The 25751-nt window shown below is 42.6% G+C and overlaps 1 protein-coding gene across 3 annotated transcripts in view; it reads left to right on the forward strand.

Annotated features, from left to right (window-relative positions):
- SPON1 (spondin 1) overlaps positions 1-25751 on the forward strand; it is a 258257-nt gene that overhangs the window by 138348 nt on the left and 94158 nt on the right. For all 3 annotated transcript variants that reach the window (XM_059708972.1, XM_059708971.1, XM_059708973.1), the window contains exon 6: positions 13302-13450. In XM_059708972.1, coding sequence (XP_059564955.1) covers positions 13302-13450 — 149 coding nt within the window. The remainder of the gene's footprint in view (positions 1-13301; positions 13451-25751) is intronic.

Here is a 25751-nt window from a genome sequence, read left to right on the forward strand (position 1 = left end):
ATTCATTTGAACACATTCATGTCACCAGCACAAAAATCAGAAAATTACTAGGACTCCAGAAGCCTCCTTTTGTCCCCTTCCAGTTTTGCAAAGGGCAGTCGTCTTCTTGAATTCTATTATTGATTAATTTTACTTGTTTAAACATTTTGTAGATGAAATTTTATAGCATGTACTCTTTAGTGTCTGGCTTCTTTTGTTATCTTTATAGTTTGTAAGATTCATCCACATGGTTGCATATAATTTTGGTTTGTTCCTTTTCATAGCTGTATAATACTCCACTGTGTGAATGTGCCACATTTCATTTATCTATTCTAATATGGATGAACATTTGGACAGTTTCCATTTTCGCGCTAGTATGAATAGTGCTGTGTAAGCAAGCGCTCATGTGCATGCCTTCTGGTAAATATATGCATGCACTTCTGCTGGGTATATACTACGAGTGGAATTGCTGGGTCATAACATATGTAACCTAGTTTTAGTAGATGCTGTTAAATAATTTTGCACAACAAAATTATTTACATGTGGTGATGTAGCATTATGATTTTAATTTCTTTTATTTTGATTACTATGTTGATACTGGCCATTTGGCTAATCTAAATTGACTGTTTTTGTCTTTTGACCATTTTTTCTATTGAGTTGTCTGCCTTTTTCTTATTGCTTCTTAGGGGTTCTTTATATATTCTAGATATGAGTCCTTTGTCAAATGTATATATTCCTAATATCTTCTCCCATTCTGTGGCTTGTCTTTTTATTTTCCTAATCTTTGATGGACAAAAGATTTTAATTTTAATGTAACCCATATGATCTTTTCTCTTTGAAGTTGGCACTTTTTGTGTCTCACTTAAGAAAATCTTCGCCTATCTCCAAGTCATGGAGACTTTGTTCTATATTCTCTTCTAAAAGCTTCATTGTCTTTACCTTTTATATCTAGATGTTGAGTTGATCTGTAATTTAATTTTGTATGGTTTGAGTAGGGGTCAAAATTCTTTTTCCCCCCAGAATTATTTATTGGAATGCCCATTCTTTCCTTTCTACATTAGAATCACCTTTGTCATATATCTAGTGACTGATTATATCTGTGGGTCTATTTCTGGATTTTATGTTCTGTCATTCTGTTTCATTGGGTCATTTTGTCTGTCCTTCATACCTGGGAATGTTAGTTCTCCAACTTTTTTCTTCTTCAAGATTATTTTGGCTGTTCTTGGTTCTTCTAATTTCTAGAATCATGATCTCAATCTTTATTTTTTAAAGACCTGCTAGTATTTTTATTGGGTTTATGTTGAATTTGAGGGAAAATTAGGGGATATTTGGCAATTTTGGATTATTGACTCTTCTAATCAACATATATGTTATATTGCCCCATTTACTTAGATTTACTGTAAGTAAACTCAGTAATGTTTTATAGATTTTTATGGAGAAGTCTTGTTCACTATAGCTATCCTTTAAAATATATTCTTTATGCTGTTCTAAATAATAGCTTTTTAAAAAATATTAATTTGATTTGTTTGTCATGGTATTTAGGAATTGAGTTAATTCTTACATATTGACATAGTATCCAGAGACCTTGATATATATACTTACTAATTCTATTTGCTGATATATAGATTATTTTGTAATTTCTTATAAACAATTATATCTTACCACAATTACTTTCCAATCCTTATGCCTTCTATTTCTCTTTCTTGCCTTGTTGCACTGGCTATCACTTCCAGTACAATGATGATTAGAAGTGGTGATAGTGAGCATTCTTGCCTTGTTCCAATCTTGTGGGAAATGCATTTTATTTTAGCAGTAATTGTAGGGAAAACTTTTAATATATTATTAAGTATGATTTTTTGCTATAGCTTTTTTGGTAGCTATTTATGAGGTAAAGAAAGTTTCCTTCTGTTCTAGTTTGCTGAGATTTTTTTTTATCATGAATAGATATTGAATATAATAAAATGTTTTTTTCTGTATCTGTGAAGATATTTATATAATTTTTCTGTTGATGTGATGAATTATATTGATTGAATGTTGAATATTAAACCACCATTACATTTTTGGAATAAGCACTATATGATTGTGATATGATATACTTTTTCTAAATAACTGGATATAAGGCCAATATTTTGTTTGAGGTTTCTGCATCTATGGTCAGGAAAGAAATTGAGCTCCTATCTTCACTTTTACCTTCAATTTTGAGGTGGATTTTTTTTTTTACCTCAGCTTGACTTCTCTTTCATCCTATATGTAGACTTGGTTCAATAGATTTTGCTTCTATTATTAGCTTAACAAACTTTCCCTAGAGCCTCTAGCTTCTCTCTCACTGGCAGAGCAAAAAGTCTTCCCAAAGACAAGGTAATCATGATTTAAATCCTGGTCCAATCACTCATAAGCAATGTGCCCATTGGCATTCTCGTCAAGCCTCTGTTTTCTCACCAATGAAATGGGATTGAAAGTAAATTAGAGGATACATATGAAGCAGCCGGAACAAGCATGTACTCAGTAATTACTATTTCTTCACTCTGCTGCCCAAATACTTTTTAAACACAGAAGAGCAATGGCTAACTACTTACAGAGTACAGCTGACAGTTAAGATACAAACCTGAAAAATGAACTAATGGGGTGGGAGACATTCTCTCTCTCTCTCTCTCTCTCTCTCTCTCTCTCTCTCTCTCTCTCTCTGTCATACTCTAAAAAATAAAGTTATTTATTGTTCCTGCTAAGTTTTTAAATACAAGCTCTTAGATTTTTAAAAATAGATAAACATTGCTAGAATTTATCATCCAAAGTGCTACAGTTCCTTCCCTGGGGTTTCAAACTCAGATGTTAATGGTGTATTAAACATTTGGAAGGTGTCCAGGAATACAGCCTCTCTCCCATTTATAATAATGTTTATGTGGAAAAGTCAGCTTGGAAGGACACTTTTAAATAAAGATCCTTTTTCTAGAAATATAACCCCTTTGCTATTTGTCAGTGCACAATAAACTTTTAACCAGCCTCCACAGTAGCGATGGAGAGTCTAGAGGTGCCCTAAGATTATGTTCTTTGACTCTAAGACGAGAATCACGTGGTTGACTAGGCTTTAAGAGATGTCTAAATAAAGCACAGGCAGAAGTTCAGAAAAATTGTCTTGGAAAGGCTGAATGTGAAGGCTGAAACTGATGGTGTCCAGAGCCCATCCCTGCCATGTTGTCGGGGGCTGGCCAGGCACAGTTCCATTTAACCCTCTGCTATACCCACCCCAAGAGCTGGTTCTGGTGACATCAGAATGGCCTTGTAACTAGATCTGGACTTAGTTCAAGCTCTGGATCCCTAGGGGAGTAGAAAGGCTGTGGCCTTGGCAGATCTGATTATAATCTCAGCTCTGCCCCTTACTAGAAGCTCAGGTCCCTCATCCATAACACGGGATGGTTTTGACCTACCTAGTATGACCATTGTGAGAACAGCAGGACGCTAGTTAATACCTGTGACGTGCATGATGCCGAGAATGCATTCAATGAATGGTAGTGGTTGTGTTGATAGCGGCCACAGTGACAACAATGATGAAGACAACGTCCATAGCTTTGGGTAGAGGGGTGCTGAAGGGTCATCTGTATTATGTAAGAAGACTCTGAGGAGGAGCAGCCCCAGCTGCCTCTCCTCCAATCCCCAGGCTGTCACTTTATGGGCCTCTGGGCCCAGGCACATCATCTTACTTGGGTTGAGCCATGTCACAATTTCCCCAAAAGCAGAGCCCGAGGCAAGGACTTTGGTGCAGACACTTTATGTAGAAGATGATCCAGGAAGCAGGAGAGAAGGAATTGGGGGGAAAGGGAAGGGGAGGGGGAGGAATCCATCTAAGAGTGCAGTTTGAAGTCATTGGCATCATTGTGTCTCTGAAAAGTGTACAGACGCCTCCAAGAATTATCCACCTCCTGGATTTGTCAGCTAGCACCCGCCCCTCTATGGGTTGAGGATGGTCTCCAGGAGCACTAACACCCTAGCACTTGACTATAGGCCAACCGGGCCTCAGAGCTTCCCAGACGGCCATGAGGCAGTAAATGGAAGGAAGCACAGTGCATCTGAAATGCACACTGGCAGTGCGAGTGTGGCCCACACCTGCCACATTGTTGTGGCTTAAGTGAGAGGCCGATGGAGGTGAGTAATACCGAGCACCACATACGGCTGCTGTGGGCCAAATCTTAGTCCAAGTGCATTGGCTCTTCCTGCAGGCCGTCCACCTGCCACCTGTGATTCACACTGAGAGACCCCAGTGCCCGGTGGGGTTTATCCTCTTCTGCTTCCACTTCCCAGGAGGGGTTACCTGCACTCCTGGTCCTTGAACTTGGCAACAGTCCTCAGATCTATCCTAGATTCCAGAACCGTGCTGTCCAAATTGATGGCCGCTAGACACACATGGCTATTTAAATGTAAACTGGTTAAAATTGAATAAAATTTAAAATTAAGATTCTCAGTCACACTGATCTTTTGTCACTGTAAGTGCTCAATAGCCACATATGGCAACTGGCAACCATATTGGACAGCGGGATATAGAACACCTCCACCTGCACAGAAAAGCTCAGTTAGACAGAACTTCTCTAGAGTGAGCTTGCATGGGCCCAAATCCTGGCTCTGCCGCTTACTAACTGGATAACTAGGCAAGTCACTTAAACTTTCTGTGCTTTAATTTCCTAATCTGTCAAGTGGCTTTGTTCCAAGGATTAAATAAATAACAATATGAAAAGCACGTAGTAAAGTCTCACTAGCTGTTTTAATTATTATTATTTCCACGTTTCTGGGGCAATTCCTATGTGAGACAGACAGTTGTTAAAGACACTGCAGCCCCGATCCCAGTCCTGGGTCCTGTGGGGTTCCTCTCTGGGCTCCTAAACTATCTCCAGACTCAAGAATAGAGATGCTGCTTTGGCTCCTGCTTCCCTCTAAGCCTCTTTTCAGTAGAAGGGAGAATTGAACCCTCATTGCAAGCTTGTGACAGGGGCTCTAGTGGCTGCTTCTGTCCGTTCACATGACTCATTCTGCTGCCATTCCCTCACCCCTTGCTCCAGCACCTGATGGGCTTCTACTATCCCCTCCCCAGAGCCTACTGCCACCTGAACCACAATCAAGCTGACCACACCACCTGGAAAATTCAGCTGTCTTCCAAGATTTTGCTTTATCCTAATGGATAGCTCCTGTGCATGCTCCTTTGTTCCCAATCCCTATCTTCCTTGGAGAAATGGAATATTAAAAGTAACATTTATTAAATATTTGCTATGTAACAGAAACTGTACTGTTTTCATATGGATTTCCTTCTGTAATAGCCATAACGTACCTAAAGGGTAGGCACCATTGTTATTTCTTTTTCACAGATAAGAAAACAAAGTCTTAGAAAACGCAGGTAATTTTTTCAAGGTCACACTGCTAGTAAACCAGAAAATGCCCAGGACCAATCTAGGGCTCCCCTCTTACGTGTCCCTTCTTTCAAGGATCCTAGTCCCTTGCTGTCTGTTTTCCAACATCTGAAAACTGGTGTTTCATAGATGTTGTCCAGTTTTACAATTATGTGGAGAGGGCTAGTCTAGTGCTATTTACTACGTAAGAATGAGAAGCAGAAGCTGTGTGAGCATGTGTAGATTTGGGAGTTGTCTGCAGACAGGACCATCACATTCTTTTCTCTGCTCTACCTTACCTTCAAGAGAAAATAAAAACTTACTGTTAAGACATTCATATCCCTTCATGATATGCCTGGCTGACTGGCTTCATCACTGATCATCCCTTTCTTACAAACACACACACACACACACACACACACACACACACACACACACACACAGCTTGACCTACTTGTGGTTTTCCATGTACATTTTATTATGCTCTGCTTTTGTACATACTGGTCCTTCTGCAAAAATATTCTTCTCCTATCCCCTAATTGACTTGCTAACTCCTACTTATCCTTCAGAATGTAGCTCAACTATCATGATTTCCAGGAAGCCCTTTCTGGTTCAGTTAGCGTTTAATGTTCCCTTATTTGTGCTCTTATATCACTCTGTTTTTGCCTTTTTCAAAGCTGTATTGCACATAGTTGATTGCAGTTGCCTATCATGGCCTGTCTGTCTGCTATGCCCTCCACCCTACCCTGCAGATTGAACATCTCAAAGAAAGGGGCCAAGTCTGATTCTTCTCAGTCTCCATGGAGTGGCACAGGTTTTAGCAAACTTTTTCTACACGGGGCCAGATAGTCAATATTTTAGGGGGTTTGCAGTCAGACACTCTCTCTGTTGTAACTACTTGACTCTGCCATTGCAGCATGAAAGCAGCCATAAACACTAAAAACTAGTATGTAAAATAAAACACTTTATTGGAATAAGAACAGGCAGTGAGCTGTAGCTTGCTGATCCCTGGATTAGCACATAGTATAGAGGGTGTCCCAAAAATGTATACACAGTTTGAATAATTACTAATTCCAATGGGTTAAACCTAAAAAGAAATGAACATCTATTGAGCTATCAGAAAAAAGTGTGTATACATTCTGGGGGGACACCCTATATGTCTAGTAAATGTTCATTCAATGAACTAATTTAATAGAATAGAATATTATTGTTGGAGGCCTCAAGGAAATACAAAAGGATATACCCAATTTCATAAGTGCAAGAGTTGGTTCTGGAATGAAAAAGTGACACTTTTTTGAGACCTTAAGGCAGGAAAAAAGGCTAGCTGAGCGATAGAAAGGTGAGGAATTTCTGGCCTAATTGACATATTTCCCCATGCAGAGCTTTTTCCAGGAGGCCATACTGGGATGTGATCCTGAAAACTAGAATGGCTTGGTTAGAGTGAGTTTCTGAAGCAGCCAAGAGAGAGCAGGAAGAGCCACAGAACAAGTACTAGTACACGCTGTGTCTTGGTCAGCACCCAGGGGCAAACCCAGAGGAGCCAAGTTCTGTAGCCAATTCCAAGGTATCAGAGGTATCAGAAACCATGCAGATTCTGGAACTGAGCCTAGGATGAGAATAACAAGGGCAAGAGGAAAGTGAGATCCAAGATGACTTTTATGAATAGAGCTGGCAGGTCCACCACATTTTTCTATTGGCCACATGGTGCATGGATGAGTCTGTGGACAGGTTGACCTTGGTCTTCTCAGAAGAGTTGAATGACAAGGTCATTTACTAAAAGATAAAAGGTGGGAGGAGGCTAAGACTTAGAGATCAGAGGAGTTCTGGTGTTGCTACTCTGGCAAATTACAGAGTCCCCCCCCCCCCCCCTCAAAAAAAAAAAAAAGATTTGCTGAGGCTGAGGTTGGATAACAGGATGCTGTAGTAAACCAGTCACCAAGTTGTAGAACATTCTCCAGTGAAGTGTTATAAATGGATGCCAAGGAAATGAATGGGCGGCTTTGTTCAGGCTTGGGATTGGCAGGGGAATACAGCCACTGTCAAAACAGGCCAGGAAATCTGGGCTGTCACTGAACACCTGCCGTATGCAGACCATCTCAGGGAATCCATTTACCCTGCAGTGTGCTGTCTCCCACACCAGACAAAAAGCCAGAAAACGCTCTTCTTTTATCAGTGATGGCCTTTTAGGCATCATTATGAACAATGGTAATTTAGCACCAGCAGTGACAACAGAAAAGGTGTCAGAAATAAGGTTACTGCACATATATTCAGGATAAATGTCCCTGGAGTGGCCTTTTAGACAAATGTACCTGGTTGGCTATCGGTATCTCAAACTCACATGTATAATCACTTCTTCCTGCCACTTCCCACCTGCCTGTGTTCCATCTATGCCTTCATCCAAGCTATTGGGAGTAAATGTCTAGACCCAGATGTGTATAGGCCAATTGGACACTACCAGAACCAGAATGAGGCATGCTAAACCAAATGGCTGTGGCCATACCTGAGAGCAAAAGGGGTTGGTGATGGTCTTGGTGTCTCTGCCCCTGCACCCAAGACTGAAGCTCAGTGTTTCACCAAGGACCCCAGTGGGAGTATTCCTTTAAGAAGGCCACCAGCGTTTACCTAGCCCCCTAGCCCCAGACCTTCTGATAATGGGGCTTCTCTCTCTCCTCTCTTATTTCCTGGAGGATGGTGGGGCCCAAGTCTAAACTTCTCTGTGTCTCAGTTTACTGGATTCTGCTTAACCACCTTACTCTGCAGGCCCCAGACCACTGTGTCACATTTAGACAGCTCTCTGCCATTTTTTCATATCTAGGTTCTTGCATCTGACCTTTCTATCTCTACCCACCAGTCCTAAGTCATACTGTTGCCCAATTATCCAATCAGATTCTCTTTGGCTCCCATGCCTTCCAGAAACTTGTCTGGGTTTGCCCTGCCTTGTTCCAATTTAATTTTACTGATTAACATTTATTAGCATCAAGCCTATTTTATGTGCCAGCCACTAGTCATTACTTCAGCCTCAAAACAACACTAGGAGGTTAGTCATGTCAATATTCCTACTTTACAGAAAAAGAAACAGGTTGAGAGTGATAATTTACTTATTCAAGCTGGAAAGTTTCAGAACTGAGATTAGAGTACATGTTAGTCTAATCCAAATATCAGTGTTTTAACTGTTTCACCAAAATGCCTCCCAAAGATTGTTCCATCTTTCCTCTTATTGCTCATACCTCTGACCCCGAGTTTCCATTTTCTATCGAATGCCCTAAGTCAGACCTTATACAACTCATGCAGGAAATGCCGGTGGGTCTCCTATTTGGTCTCTCCACCCTTGGGCCCTCTGGAGTGTATCCTGCTGGAGATGTGGTGCAGTGTGGTGGAGAAGAGCTGGGCCCTGGCACCAGACAGACCCAACTCAATCCCAGCATCTTCAATCATCCGTTTCTGTGATCATGGATTAACTCCACATCTCTGAGTCTAAGTTTCCTCATGTGAAAAATGAAAATTATAATTGTATCTGTATCAAACTTGTTTTCTGTTTTGAGTGTTTAATGTGATAATGTTGGTCAAGTCCTTGGCACAGTGCCTGGCACATAGCATCAGCTCAATATGTAGCTATTGTCATTCTTTCCAGAAGGAAACTCCCATCATGTTTTCCCCTTTTATCAATGCCATTTACCATGACCTGCACTCAGCACCCTCCCACAACCTGGCCCTGACTTTCTCTTTCATCCTATTTCTTTGTCTTCTAACTCTTCAGCCCACCAAATGGTCTTCTCTGGTTCCTGGCCTCTCAGTGGGGTGTAGAGAAAAGAGTGTGTCTTCTGGGATCAGGCAGACCTGGGTTTGAACCCAAGCTTTGCTATCACTAGCTCTGTGAGCTTGGGTAGGTTCCTTACCACCTCTGGGACTCAGTGTCCTCATCTAGACAATGAGAATGAGGTTGTAGCGAGGGTTACATCTAGGAAAGCATTATACCTCACACCTAATACCCTTCAATAAATGTTTAATCCTCTTACCTATTTTTTAATAGAATCCTTTCCTACTGCCCAATCTTCCCATGGGAGCCTCCTTTCGATGAGAAAGTTTCCTGGCTCCCCCCACTTTTTTCTGAATTCCTCTTGTGGATGCCCATAGTGCTTTCTGCCTATCATCGTTCAGAGACCTTTGTTTTGTACAGTTCTTTAAAGTGTTCATAGTCCTTTCAGAAACCAGCCCAATTACTTTGCACAACTCTGAGAGAGAAGTCAAGCCCAGTAATTACTCTCTTTTTTTTCCCCAGTGCAAATTGATAGTTGCAGAATAGCCACAGAGATGCAGATTGCCTAATGGGCGGTATAGTTGATAATGTCGAGATAGCTGGGTATGGGGCCAGGTGAGTGCTTGGGGCAGCAGGGGTACTGCTCTGTAGAGTGCATGATTTTCTGACCACTTTGCTGTTGTACATCTGAAACTGGTATGAAATGGTATTGAGTGTAAACTGTAGTTGAAAAATAATTTTTTTTAAAGGTAAGCTGAGGCTCTGAGAGATTGAATGACTGGCTCATGGTCATCATGCTTTTCTCCCCTGTATCATTCTGCACCTGAATGACTGCCCCTCAAATGAAATCATGCCCTTTCCAATTGTTTTTCAATGGATGCCTGGCTTGTTCCACCAGGGAGGGTATAGTCTGGTCCCTCACCCTAACCTAGTGCCCTGAATGTATCTGTCATGTGGTTGATGTTATTCATGTGTTAAAATGTGAATTAATGTGGTATGTTGTAAGATCATAGTAGAAAACTTGCAAATGTATGGACTAGAAGGTCGGAACTGGTATAATGACATTCATTGAAGGGTAAGAAACCACAAAGGCATCCCACTCTTGAGGCACTTGCTTCTCTGCACATGTGCCTTTAGACTGAATCGTTGGATGTTAGGGGAATTTGGAGTTAGCTGCTCCATCCCCTGTGCTCTGTGTTCTTGTTTCTGTAATAACCCTGACCATGCTTAATTATAAGTAATCTGCTTATCCATCTGTTTCTCCGCCCCTAGACTGTGAGTCCCTCCAGAGCAAGCACCATATCTAATTCCTGTCAGTGTCCATGGCCAGCCACTGCACTTGGCACAGACTTAATGGAAGTTGAATGAATAAACCAGAAAAACCCATCTGGGCCCATCTCCTAATCCCCCTATGATTGTGCTTGTTCTCATCCTCTTATCCTGTTCCATATTTTCTATTTCTTATCTTCTATACTGAATTAAGGCAGGTTTCATGTTTTACTCATTTTTACAGTCTCCCTAACAACCAGGAAAGGAGGAAATTATAATTATTGAGTGTCTATTGTATTGCCAGTAGTAATTGCATATATATTATCTCACTTTTTCAAAAATTGAATTTAATTCATATAATAGGTTGATAAGGTAGGCATTATCATTCTTGAATTATAAAAGAGGGAGCCAAAACTCAGGGAGATACAATAATTGGAATTTGGCCAAGTTTACACAGCTAGGAAGTAACAATGCCAGGATTTGGATCCCTCTCTGTTGGCTTTAAGACCAATGGTTTCTTTTCTGTTGTTGGTTGGTGTTTGTTTCTTAATAGCATGCAGGATAGCTAAGTGCGTTAGCCCAGTAGGTGTCAGGAACTATGCTGAACTGAGATTTGAATGTAATCACATTGAATCCAATCTGTACAAGCCTGCTCCCAAATGCTCAGAGCACAGACACTGCCATCTTCCCATTGGATCATTTGGATGAAATGCTTTAGGAAATGTGTACTGAGCACTCACACTGCATCAGGCACAGTGCTAGGTGCTGGGGATACAGTGCTGAAGACAAGTTCTATCAGGGAGCTTAAGTCTAGTGGGAAAGCAGACATGTAACGAGTGATTTTAAACATTATCTGGGCTGTGAGGAGGCCTAAGACAAGGGTTTCAGTCAGTCTTGGGAGGCTTCTGGGTATCACGAAGGAAGGATGAGTTGGCCAAGTCAAGAGTAAAGAAACACAGAGGGACCAGAATGGGCTAAGCCACTGAGGCACAAAAATTGTAGGTAGGACGCCAGGCCAGCATTGCTCAGTGGTTGACCATCAAACTATGAACCCGGAGGTCACGGTTCGATTCCCAGTCAGGGCACATGCCTGGGTTGCAGGCTCGATCCCCAGTGTGGGCTATGCAGAAGGCAGCAGATCAATGATTCTCTCTCATCATTGATGTTTCTATCTCTCTCTTCCTCTCCCTTCCTCTCTGAAATCAATAAAAATATATATATTTTTTAAGTTGCAGGTAGGATGGGTCTCGAACAAGGGGGCATTTTGATGGCACAGAACAAGGGGACCAAGAAGTGCTTTGACCGGTTTCCCTGAGTTCACATCATGAACCAAAGGCCAGCACTAGTTCCTGCTCTTGCTCTTACTTGGCTCTTGGCTGAGATGACAGCTAGGACATTCTCCCCACTCAGGAAGTGAGTGAGAAATAGCGGGCAGCGTCTCCATCTGTCTTCTCTAGGGACACGACAGATAAACACAAGTTTGCATCTCCCTGATGTGTGGGAAATAATGAACAAGCAGTTGGGCAGACCCACGCGATGTTGTCATCTGCCTGGGGTGGGGCAAGGCTGCCCTCAGCAGGCCAGAAGGCTGGCTTTGTGCCCGTGCTCTTAATGTGCCCCTGGGAGCAGGGACCACGGGATAGCAGGTGGCAAACGTAAACAGGATCAGGCCCCGTTGGGAATCATTTCCTAAGTGGTGGGTTGCAGCGGAGAGTTCTGCCCACTCTGGGCCACAGGGTGGTGAACTGCTAATGTCAGTTGAGGCCGCCCAGTGCAAGTTTTCCTCTTCCCTATGTCTGAAAATGTTCTTAAACTGGAGACTTTTTAAACCCAACCAAAGAATGGCAGAGAACTAAGCCAACCCTATGATGAATTGTATGTAACTTAGTAAGAGATATATATGTGTCTACATTCATCACGTGCAAAGCAAACCCAGTGTCACACTGGTATTGACTCTGCTCCTCTCCCTCCTCTCTCTGGGACTTTAAAAAATCTCCAGGTTAAGATCTGTCTTGGTCCCACCAGACCTTATTCTGCTCTCCTTTTATGTCAATCATGAATTCCCGCCTACATCTCACAACAGCCCCACCAAACCACAGTGGACTGGTCACGTCCTCATATGCCAACTGCCTTCGCATCCTTCAGCACGGCTAGCCTGCCTCCCCCACCCCCCATCCTGGGAGGTACATCTCAGCTAAAGGCAACCATGCTTATTCCCCAGAATTGTAAGCCTATTTTACACTCGATCCCTTTACCTTTTGCTCTGTGCTGACCGCCCCAGCTCTGCACTCCAATTTTGCTCCCTCTAATGCATTCTCTACACTGCTGCCTGGATGATTTATCTGAAATTCAAATGTGATCGCATCATTCCCCTACTCAGAACCCTTCTGTGGTTTCAAACCCTTTCAAATGACATCCAGCCTCCTGAAGTATTTAGAACAAAGCCATCCATGAGTAGGCTTCTCCCTACCTCCCTGGCATTATTTCTTACCTCTTCCCTTGACAGTTGGTGACACAGCAATGCTAAATTACTTACGGTTTCCCAAACACACAGTGTTATTTAATGTTTCTTAGCCTGCCAGAAATAGTATTGCCTCTCTATTCTATCTTACAAATTTGATCAGCCTTTAAAATTCTCTCAGCTGTCCCCTTCTCTGAAACCCTTCCAAATGGGAGTCATCATTCTGGGCTGCCTCTGTGTCTTATTCAGTCATCTACCATTGCCCTGTCTGCATATTCCCAAGACCTGCTTGTTCACAGGGACTGTCTTGCTCATTCCTGAATAGCACAGGGCCTAGCACCGAGCAGGTGGGTAGCCAGCTCTGGTTAAGTCATTGTCCAATTATACTTCCTCCCCATCATTTAAGGGCCTTGAGTTTGAGCCACAGCCACACTGATACCTGCATCCTGATTGGCTTTCCTAGGTCGGGCCAATCACTGGTCTGCAATCATTGGTGGATCCCACTCCAAGAATTACGTGCTGTGGGAGTACGGAGGATATGCCAGCGAAGGCGTCAAACAAGTTGCAGAATTGGGCTCGCCAGTAAAAATGGAGGAAGAAATTCGACAACAGGTAAGAAAAACAATCACAGAATAACCCAAAACCAGAAATGCAGTCAAAGCATCCTTTAGATTTCTTTCCCAGGATCTCGAAATTGAAAGTACAATGAGCTGGAAAACCGGTACCCAGGAAGCAGAATCTAATTGCTGAGTCTGGAAGGTCTGGGTTAGGCTGAGGACAGAGGCACCAGTGCCCATGATGTTGTTCTTCTCTGACTGTGTTTGTGTTTTCTTCCGTTTGTGCTAAAAGCTGCTGTTGTGGCCACATTGTTGGGGCACCGTCTCTGGTTTCCTGAGAGTCCACGTGGTGGGGTACGATTTGCTTACCGTGATCCTTGAGAGGGTCAAGGAGCAACATCCAGATTGTCCAAGCCAAAACTGCCATTTCCAAAGATAAACATTTGAGGTGTTTGGTAAAGTAGGAAGGCGTTTGTTCTAATCATTAGAGACTGAAGCATCTTTCAGGTACCATGTGCCATGTTCTGTGGGTCCAAGAGCTGTACCATTATCTAGGTACCCACTGCTACCACTGAGAGACAAAGGAGAAATAACTTGTTATGAGGGATCTTGGAAGAGGAGCTGTGTTTTCCTCTGGCCTTTCATAGGCTGCCCTGTGGAGAGGAGATGGTCCAGCTTTGGCCATCACTACCCACAAAACCCCTCTGGGCCAGAGAGAGAAAATGCAGGAGGCCCCAGAGACACTGGGCTCATGTCTCCCGATGTGCATGTGCCCACAGACCTGAGCAGCGAAGGAAGCTGAGTGCAGCTGAGGTGCTTCCCCTGGAAGTCACACATCTGGACTCCCGGCCCCCACACACCCTAAATTGAATGCAACAAAGGTCACCCTGACTCCTACTTTAATCCCCTGAGAAATCCTTTTGGACCAAAGTCCCAAAATGCCCAGGAATCAGCTTATGTTTCTTATGAATTCAATTTAAAGCCTTTTCTCCATTCTTGGAAAAAATAATGTTTAACCAGATGTTTTAAGATTGCTTGTCATGTATTCATCACAAGTCTATCTGACCAACTGCTCAGTGTTCCTCTGACTCTGGCTGTCCTGCCTGGTAACTGGCATTACTTATTCAGGCCATAGCACAGCCACGCACATCGGCAAAGTCACGGCGGGCTCCTATTGGTCCCAGTCGGTTCCACTTGTCATGGGGGTGGGAGGGAAGTTCCCTATTTGGGATCCTGAGGATCCATCCATATGTCTAGTTCTCAGGATTGGAATTGTGATACGCTGGCTTGTCAAGTTCTGTCGTGTGGTATGGGGAAAACCATGTGTTACAAATAATGGTTGAAATACTGAAGTTTGCAAATAATTTTTTTTTTAATTAAATCTTTATTGTTCAGATTATTACATTTGTTCCTTTTTTCCCCCCCCCCCATAACTCCCCTCCTCCCAGTTCCCGCCCCACCCTCCGCCCTCACTCCCCACCCACTGTCCTCATCCATAGGTCCACGATTTTTGTCCAGTCTCTTCCCACATCTCCCACACCCCTTTCCCCCCCAAGAATAGTCAGTCCATTCCCTTTCTATGTCCCTGATTCTATTATAATCAACAGTTCATTCTGTTCATCAGATTATTTATTCACTTGATTCTTAGATTCACTTGTTCATAGATGCATATTTGTTGTTCATAATTTGCATCTTTACCTTTTTCTTCCTCTTCCTCTTCTTAAAGGATACCTTTCAGCATTTCATATAATCCTGGTTTGGTGGTGATGAACTCCTTTAGCTTTTCCTTATCTGTGAAGCTCTTTATCTGACCTTCAATTCTGAATGATAGCTTTGCTGGATAAAGTAATCTTGGTTGTAGGTTCTTGGTATTCATCACTTTGAATATTTCTTGCCACTCCCTTCTGGCCTGCAAAGTTTCTGTTGAGAAATCAGCTGACAGTCGTATGGGTATTCCCTTGTAGGTAACTGAGTTTCTTTCTCTTGCTGTTTTTAAGATTCTCTCTTTATCTTTTGCTCTTGGCATTTTAATGATGATGTGTCTTGGTGTGGTCCTCTTTGGATTCCTTTTGTTTGGGGTTCTCCGCGCTTCTTGGACCTGTAAGTCCATTTCTTTCACCAGGTGGGGGAAGTTTTCTGTCATTATTTCTTCAAATAGGTTTTCAATATCTTGGTCTCTCTCATCTTCTGGCACCCCTATAATTCTGATGTTGGTACGCTTGAAGCTGTCCCAGAGGCTCCTTACACTATCCTCGCATTTTTGGATTCTTTTTTCATTTTGCTTTTCCGGTTGGATGTTTTTTGCTTCCTCGCATTTCAAATCATTGGCTTGATTCTTGCGCTCCTCTGGTCTGCTGTCGGGCGTCTGTATAATATTCGTTATTTCAGTCCGTGTGTGCTTAATTTCTAGTTGGTTCCCCAATATAAGATCGAGGGTCTTATTAGTTTTCGTGTAGATCTCATTAAGTTTATCGGCAGCTTCTAAACAATTCTTGAGAGACCTTAAAAGTGTGGTTCTGAACTCTATTTCTTCCATTGACAATTTTGTCCTGTTTCTTTGTCTCCGCATTTTGTTATGCTTCCTTGGTGCACCCCCTAGTGGTCTTTGTTCGCAGTCTTATAGATAAATCTTGATTGTTGTAGCTAATTCCAGGGAGGGTTTGACCTCCAGGCCAAGTGGCTATGAGAATCAGCTGTGTCAGCAGTGAGAGAACTTCTGTCCTCTAGGGAGGTGCTAATCTAGCCTTTGCCTGAGGCTGTCCGGCAAATGCCTCTCTGCAGGGCTTGGGCAGGGCAGGTCGCACAGGATCAACAGGGTGGGCCGGAGAGAGCAGTTATGGCGGCTCTCAGTCCTGTCCCCAGGGGCTCTGCCTCTCTGAGTCCCAGCACCCGCTGCAAAGCTGGGAGAGAAAGCTGCACTCGCTCTGACTGAAGCCAGACAGTCCCGCTTCTCCCGTTTGAGTCTGGGTCCCTAAAGACTCGCCCGGATCTGGAGCTCAGAGTCTGCGACTCCCTCCCGATTGACAACGCCAACCGCGCCCTCCGCCGCCAGCCCGCTCCGCCCACTCCGCACCTCAGAATTTGACTTCAGCACTGCGCCTCCTCTGAGTGTCCGTATGCGTTTCTCTTTCCTCCTAGTTGTAGGACTTCCACTCAGCCAGCGTTCCTGTGGTTCTGGGTGATGTCCGTTCCGTGTTTTAGTTTCACTTTTGAAGTAGTTGTTCAAAGCAGCAAACTCTGGCGTTAACCTATGCCGCCATCTTGGTTCTCGTCCTGCAAATAATTTATAACCAAGGCAAGGGCATCTTCATAATAATGCCAGTCTCACTTGTTCGCTATCTTGAGAGTTTTCTGGAAAAAAAGGAAGCATGTATGAATGTGAGACACTGAGACCGTATTGTGCTGGTGAACATATCTGTCATGTATCATAGCAGCAAAAAGATTGATAAGTGATGGACAGGGCCTTCAGCCTTAGAATGCTCCCCTTCGGAAAACATTCTTTGCTTAGTGTGTTCAGAAACACTAGCCAGCACACCCGGGGTTGGCTTCTGTACCACACAGGCGACGTCTGCTTGTCCCAGCTGGCTAGTGTTTCTGACATTAAGTCATAGTCATAAGTTTAATTATCGATACTGCACATGTTGATAAAAATCCCACTGAGCACACCTCAGGATCTATCGCTGTCTTTCAGGTCCCCTGCATACTGGACGTGTACCTTTAGCTCTCACTTCTAGTTTGAGAAGACAACATATTGTCAGTTTTACAGATAAAGAAACCGAGGCAGTCAATAGCTAGAGAATACCAGAACTTGAACTCAAGTCTGTCTGCCTCCAAACCCTGTACATACTACCAGATATTAAATCTGCAGGGCCTTGTGAAAATGTCAGTTGCCTTGTTCAAAACTTGTTAAGATTTTCACGATGACAATGCTGTGAATTTCACAGTTCGGGGCCTGAGAATCCGTGGGTCTCATACCTGACACTGGCCCCGCCCATCCACCTTCCCTGCCCCACACAACTGCCCAACGGAGAAACTCCTCTCGCCAGCCTCTGACGTAAGCCTGTTGCTAGAGCTACACTAACAATGCATCGAGCTCCCAGCTCCTTAGAAAGTCGGTTGGATAGAGTGATTTCAGGGCCCTATCACTTCCAAACACATCATGGTTCTATCGTTCCTGCAAACACCCAATTTATTATATTTTTATGTAAGTCAGGTAAGAAGCAACATAAAAAGGAGCAGATGTGGGAATCCTCCTAGAATATAAACATGAGCCCTGAATAACCGGGAACTTGTTTGAACACATCTACAAACTAACACAGTGTTCTGAGCCTTTAATACTTTACATCCTACCAATCACTCTATCAAAGAACCCGAGTCCAACCAGGATGAAAATAAAAAGCCCTTTCTTCCCAAGAAAGACATTGATATGCTTACCAGCCTTCTCGTATTATAGACTCACTACAAGTTTCAAGGGCATTAAAAATCACAGTAGATATTGTTGGAGGTAAATCTTATGCTAATGGCTTTCAAACAAATGAACAAACTAATAATCCCATTAGTAGTGGGAAGTTGTGATAATATCATTGAGTATAATTTTAGTGTTAATATAACTATAAAACACCAAGAAAATCCATAAAAAATTGCAGCAGCATTATTGGCAATAATGGTACTGGTGGCTGGAGAGAGGGGGGAAGGGCACAGGGCACACTTCTTAGGGGGAGATGGAGGCAAATGTGCTCTGGTGGGCACTGTGCATTAGCCTGGCAGGTCACAAAGGGGCAACACAAGGCAGGTGGTGGCGGTAGAAAATGGTAGATCACACCTGTAGGTAGACCCGGGAACAGAAAGTGAGCTGATGTGTACTCATGGTAATGAAGATGTTACACTAAGACCATTTCGACTTTATCAAGTGCACATTTATAGCATGTGTACTGACTGATTGACTGGTTTTCTGCTGGCTGCTGGCCCAAATCTGGTGCCCTACTCACCATGTTATCCTTCCTAGAAACCTAGGCATCAGATTCTCCCCCTACCCCAACTTCTGCCTTCTCTCTTAAATTCATTCAGTCGACTCCCTCATCAGCACTGCCCCCCGTCTAAGCCATCCTCATCTCTTGCCTAAATTCTTGCACTAGCCTCCCGATCTCCCTGCCTCCAGTCCTCTTCCTATTATTCATAGTAGATATAGTTGGAAGTAAATCTTATGCTGATGGCTTTCAAACAAATGAACAAACTAATAATCCTATTAGTAGTAGAAAATTGTAATCATAGGTATTAATCACAGTAGCTATTGTTGGAGGTAAATCTCTAGGTCCCAGGCCACTTTATAAAACATGAATCAGGTCTTACCACACCCCCAATTAAGTGTATTAATTTACTTATTCAATAAATGTATTGAACATCTGCTAAATGCCAGTCTTTAGAGATGATGTGACAGTTTATTTCCTGCCTTCATGGCGTCTACATTCTAACAGGGGAGACCAAGGAAAAAATAAGTAATTGTAAATTATAAGTGCGAAGGAACAGGGGTGACATAGAGGACAGTGGTAGAGAGGGGCCTTTTTAGATAGGTGGTCAGAGGAGGTCTTCCTGAGGAGTGGCCATGAAGCTGAGACCCCAAAGAAAAGCAGAAGGGAGAGATTCTCCTCAGCCGTGGGCAAACTACGGCCCTCGGGCCGGATCCGGCCCGTTTGAAATGAATAAAACTAAAAAAAAAAAAGACCGTACCCTTTTATGTAATGAAGTTTACTTTGAATTTATATTAGTTCACACACACTCCATCCATGCTTTTGTTCCGGCCCTCCGGTCCAGTTTAAGAACCCATTGTGGCCCTCGAGTCAAAAAGTTTGCCCACCCCTGCTCTAGATGGTGACAACAGCATGTGCAAAGCCCTGCAGCAGGACTGGGCTTATTGTGCCTGAAGATCTAAGAGAAGGCTGGTGTGGCAAGAGGAATGACGGGGAGTGTGGCGCAGCATGAAATATTCACAGAATGGGTGGAAGGCAGATACATAAGTAACTATTAAAAATTATAGTTTCGCCCTAACCGGTTTGGTTCAGTGGATAGAGCGTCGGCCTACGGACTCAAGGGTCCCAGGTTTGATTCCCTTCAGGGGCATGTACCTTGGTTGCGGGCACCTCCCCAGTAGGGAGTGTGCAGGAGGCAGCTGATGGATGTTTCTCTCTCATCGATGTTTCTAACTCTCTATCCCTCTCCCTTCCTCTCTGTAAAAAAATCAATAAAATATATTTTTAAAAAATTATACTTTCTTCAGGGGCATCTGCGCATCGGATGGGGAACTGCAGACACTGGACTGTGACCGCTCTTGGACGTGCCATTTTCTGAATCCCCCAGGCTTCACCGCTGTTTCCTCCCCTCCCAAGCAGGCTAGGTGTCCCCTGAAAGCAGGCACCTGTTGGCCTTCCATATGGCCTCTATTCATACTCATCCTACTGTTGCATTACGGTTCCTTTTACCTCTTCAATTTTAAACATGTCTAATTGCCTCCTTTGGATTATTCTAATATCTCGGGGTCTTCAGGACTAATGTTCCTTTGTATGGAACTTGCTCTCTCTCTCTCTCTCTCTGCCCATCACTAGTTTCCTCATTTGGTTTTGGGTTGTTTGATGATCTCTAGTGGTGTTTTTCTTTTTTTTTCAGGGGAAGTCCTCTGTGTCTCCTTAGGGTGACATTGTATCTTGGTCTGTCCACCTGAGTTTTTATGTCATTTATCAGTGGGGAAGGCCCTACTGCATGGCCAGTATAAATATGGATTATGCACTCATACATGGGAGAGACTAGGGCTTCCGTTTTTTGAAAGTGAATTTTACTCAGGGGTCTGGACAGAGGCCAAGCTTCCTGCCACCTTCCCTGGTGACTGATGGAGAGCTTTCTTGTATCCTGTTCATAAACAGGGTAGCTCTCAAATATCCAACTTGATGCAGCAATGTCTTCCTGCATCTCATCTCCCATCAAGATCTTTCCCTCTCTCCTCGCATGGCTTTATTCCCTCCACCTCTAGCCCCAGGGCCCATGTCCTGGTCCACAGTCCAGACAGGCCACCATGTACCAGCTCCTGCTCATGGGCCTGGGGTAGATTTTCTTCCCCATTCCTGGCATCTAGACATTTTCTAAACACAGTTAGGTATTGTTAAAATCTGTCTTGTTGTATTCTGTCTGGCATTTCTATGTTTGTAGCAAAAGGAAGAACCTTCTGCATCAGCTCAGTCTTTCGTGTTTCCAGATGCTCACCAAATATCTCCAGCACCTAATTCATTCTCATACCTAGTAGTTGCTCAACAAACATCCGAATTGGTTAATCCACAAGCAAGCCATGAATGTCTCTTGCATAAAACCATGAGCTGTGAATGGCCACTCACTCATGAAAAAAAATGCACGAGAATAAAACACGCCAGATTTTAGGTTTCTCGGATTCAAGGCTTCCCTGCCAGTGAGAGGTCAGATAACGGTGCACCCTAATATAGGCATTGCTTGTTTTATCTTCAGAAAGCCTTTGGCAGATCGTATAAGCCAGCCAGTAGGATGATTGTACCACCTATGGTCCACTAATCAATAAATAAACAAGTGTTCTTTTTCTTTAAAGTTGAAACAGTTTATAAGACTTTGGGAACTGGTAGAAAGGCTTTGAGATTTTTTTTCTCATCTTTAAACAGTTAGAGAAGATATATATGTCTACTAAACTTACTTTTCCTGATTGATTTTCTAAACTTTTGTTCACTTTTCTCTAATGAAAACCACTGCCTTATTTCTGATGTTTTCCATGGACTATAACATGCTGCCCTGTCTGGTTGAGAAAGTCACACACACACACACACACACACACACACACACCCCAGCTCTTATTAAAATAAAGTTCCAGCCTGGCCAGTATGGCTCAGTGGTTGAGCATCACCTGTGCACCTGAAGGTTGTGGATTAGATTCCCAGTCGGGGCACATACCTGTGTTGTGGCTTCAATCCCCAGTCAGGGCACATGCGGAGGCAATAATCTCTCTCTCTCTCTCCGTCTTTTTCCCACTCCCCTTCCTTCCTCTCTAGAATCAATTTTTTAAAATTAATAATAAAAAAAGACCTACAGTACTTTCCAAGGCTTCTTGGAGTCAGATTGGATACATTTTTTTTAGATTTGTCACACTGCTGCATACAGCCCCAAGGAGTGCCCAGTTTTATCTGTGTTACATTAACATCATTGTCCATCCTCCTTTGTCCTTCCCCATCTCATTCAAGGTTTAACTCCATGGAGTACATATAAGTGGGCACTTGTGTTTGATAGAAACAACATGATACTAGGAATGGGGTAGGAAAGGACTTAAAGATTCTCAGTCACAGACATGAGACAGAAATTAGAACATCATTTGGAAGGTGTGATTTGAGTCCCATGAAACCTCTTGTTTGCTTTCAGTTGAGTCTTCAAACAAATCAAAATCACAGTAGGACAAGCAGCCAAAGCGATTCAGTAACGCCTGTTCTTTCATAAAACTGGTCTGCCTCTTCCCAGCCGTTTCTGGCCTCCCCAGTTCTGCACCGAAGCATCACCAAATCGGGGAATTTTCCTGAGAATCTCTGTCTGAGGGAAATGGGGGACAATTTTATTCAAAACTTATGGATCACTTAACTCACACAAGAACCTATTTTTACAGCAACTGAGCCAAAAAATTGCAGACCGAAGGCAAATGTAAATGGGGAATAATTAATAAATTGCCTTAAGATGTAGAGGGCAGTTTGGCAATAGCTATCAAAATGGTACATTTTCTTGTTTTATTGTAGCAAAACACGGAATGCAATATCTATCATCTTAATTGTTTGTAAGTGTACATTTATGCAGTGTTGAGTAGATTTACATTACCGTTTGAACATTTTATTTATACCTCAACATAATAATTCTCTATTTAGGAATTTGTCTTCTGGAAATAGTCTCACACAAAGGTGTATGAGGAAGGAGATTTATTATAACATTGCTTATACAAATAAGAGATGGAAAGAAGAAATTTTATCAATAGAGGACTGGCTGCTTTTATATAGTTAAATGCCATGCAACTATTAAGAGGGATAAGGCAGATCTGTATATACTGGAAAGCAAAACAGTACCTCTAGCTTTCTGCCATGTAGGGAAAAAAAGGTAGGTGGGTGAGAGTCAAAATATTATGTGCACATATAAAATTTTATATGCATAGAATGTTTCTATGAAATTGTCTCTAGACCAAGGGTTAGAACTGAAATGTGTGTCCACATTTCACCATCTGCCTTTTTGTACTATTTGTACATGTACAAGAATGTTATTTAAATAAACAAAGAAAACTTTGATAAGAAATGGACTACTACAAAAAGACCAATACCCCAAATTTAATTTTTAAACTTCAAGTGCTACCCCCAAAAATGCCAAATAAGTTTTTAATTATACAGACTAATTCTATGGAAGAGCTACATAGTCAAGAATAGTCAGAAAATGGCTTAAAGAGAATAATGATTTGGGGGGTGTAGGGAAGAGACTAGCTAAACCAGATATTAAAACTTCATTAAATAAAACTGTGTGAAACTAGAGCATGAATAGACAGAGTCATAGCCTCAAATTCATCTTAAATTAAGTATATGAAAAAAGTGTAACTTCAATCAGTTGGGGGAAAATTGATTGTTTAATAAATGATAATGACACAACTGGAAGCCACAAGAAAACCAGTTTGCTTCATACCTCAATTCTTAAACCAAAATAAACTCCAAATATATAAAAGATTTAAATATTTGAAAATGAAGATGTAAAAGCATTAGAAGAAAACATGAGAGAATCATTTTTATAATCTAGAACAAAGTCCCTTCTAAGCATGTTACACAATCCAGAGGCCCTAAAAGAAAAGACTGATAAAAGTAAGCTAAAAACCAGTTTTTAATTATGGGAAAGATTCCTTAAAGTTTTTAAAGATGAAGGACAAAGTGGGAGAAAAATATTTGTAGCTCTTACAGTCACCAAAGGGCTAAGTTCTTTAGTATATAAAGAGCACTTATGTGTCAATTTTAAAAGACCAATAAACCAATAGAAAAAAAATGATCAAAATACATGGAAAGTTCTCAGAAAAAGAAATTATGTGGCTTTTAGATAGTTTAAAAGATGCTCAACTTTATTTACAATTACAGAAATGCAAATTCATTCACAGAGCTACAGTTGACAGATGTAGGAAAACAGACACTTCAATATGCCAGTTGTGGCAGCACAGATGGATACAACTCTGTGGAGGGTACATTTCTCTGACTCAGTGGTTGAGTATTGACCCATGAATCATGGTTGATTCCTGCTCAGGCCACATGCCCAGGTTTCCATCTAGATCCCAAGTAGGGGGCGTGCAGGAGGCAGCCAATCAATGATTCTCTCATCTTTGATGTTTCTATCTCTCCCTCTCCCTTCCTCTCTGAAATCAATAAGAACATATTTTTAAAAATGAGAAGGTGAGCAGAATATTTATAGTGTGTTCCATTTGTATTATCTTTTGAAGACGTATGCATACATCTCTTGAAGGGTGCATAAGAATACGAATAGGGGTTGAGATCTCCATTATATTGCTTTTGGTGCCCTTTGAATGTTGTGCCATGTTTTTGCAGTTATCTATTCAAAAACTGATTATTTCAGAGTTGAAGTAAGCCAAACACCCAAGCTTGGGAATCTTTAGAAGACACCACATGAGGAAACACATTATGTGTTCTTGGTGGAATGTTCTCATCCCAGTGACCAACAGAGCTGTCTAGACTTTGCTCACGGAGTCAGGCCAATATGGTGCCAGTGTGCCCTGCAAACCCCCAGTTAGGACCTGGTCCCAGGGGCCAGGCTGATCAGAGGCAGGGATTTATAATCCAGGTGGTCCAAAGCAGTTTGCTCGGGGAAGGAGTATGAATTGTGGCCAGGAAGAAAGCAAAGGCAACGTTGGTACTTGGCTTAGGTCTGAGGGGTGAGGCCACAAACAGGAAGAGCTTGGAAGTCCAGACAGCATGGGAATGGCTGAAAGGCGCCCAAAGGCCCTTCTGGTAGTTGGCAGCCACTTGGCCTTGGAAGGTCTGATATCTTAAAGGATCAGAAAGGACTGGCCAGAACGTTCTCCAGAAAGGCCCCAGGAGAGATCACAACCACCCCCTCTCCACCTTCGAAACGACCAGGCAGTGTGTCTACAGGCTTTCAGGGTTTAATACCCGCCGAAGAGAGAACCTTGTCTGTGGATTGTCCCATATTCACGGGACTCTGGTGCGAGCCGCCCTCATGAGTGTTACACAGAGTGTGGTCTGTGGGCTGGTGCCTGCCCACAGGCCATTTGCAACTAGTCCGTGAAGTGCTAAGTCCAGAAGTTAAAAATAGGCACTTAGAAATGGCAACTTAACAATGTCCCCGGATCTAATAATAGAAATGTCAGCACTTGAATTTTACTTTTTCTTTTATTGTTTTTACTATTACACTTTAATTATATTTTACCAAAATACAGTCTGCAATAGATTGGATATTTTTTAAATGACAGCATACACTGGTCTTTCACCTCAGAGTTGAGAAGCACTCTTTTGGAGACAAGCACCATTTCTGAGTCACGTCTTTATCCCCAGCACCCAAGTCAGGGTCTGAGGTACCATAGATGTTAATACGTGTTTATCTAAAGTCACCGCAGTCTGGTGTTTGCTTGTTTGTTTTAGATGAGAAAACAGGGGCTCAGGAAATATATGTTACTTGCCCAAATGCTAGTGGCAGCACAGATCTGCAGCCTGAACTCCTGACTTCCAGTGCTTGGTTTCCTCTCTGCTGAAAGAGAAGAGAAATAGGCAGCCCTGAAAAATCTCACCCTGTATGGACTACCCCGTTTACTGAAAAACTTATGTCATTTTCACAGGGCTGTTTCTGAGACCCGTTAGTGCCAGACTTTCCAGTGAATATTTGCCATCTAGTGGTAAAAAGGTGTATGCACCTAGTATAGATTTCATTCATTCATTCATTCCTGTGTCAAACACCATATTTGGGAAATCACTTATCCTTAAGGGGCTGTTGATTTCTTGGGGAAATTTGTCATAGAAATAGGTGAGTACAACACAGAGCAACCAGGACTAGGGGAGTCAAGTGCAACAGGGCTGACTGAGCACAGACAGAACTTTCCCCTGCCTCGGCAAGTGAGGTTTCATGAGCTGCATATTAAACTCAATATTTTGATGCTCAAAAAATATTAGCTCTTTTCTTGTCTTGCTCTTGCTGGACCATCAGGACCAGGGTAGCAGTTTTTCTTGTCACCTTCCTCATGTGAGGATGGGGACTCCCAAACTGAGCATGTTAGGATTGCAGCCAGTGCATGCGCTTTGGCTGCATGGAGTAGCTGTCTC

The sequence above is a fragment of the Myotis daubentonii genome, chromosome 9, assembly GCF_963259705.1.
Source record: "Myotis daubentonii chromosome 9, mMyoDau2.1, whole genome shotgun sequence".
In the NCBI taxonomy this organism is placed as follows: Eukaryota; Metazoa; Chordata; class Mammalia; order Chiroptera; family Vespertilionidae; genus Myotis; species Myotis daubentonii.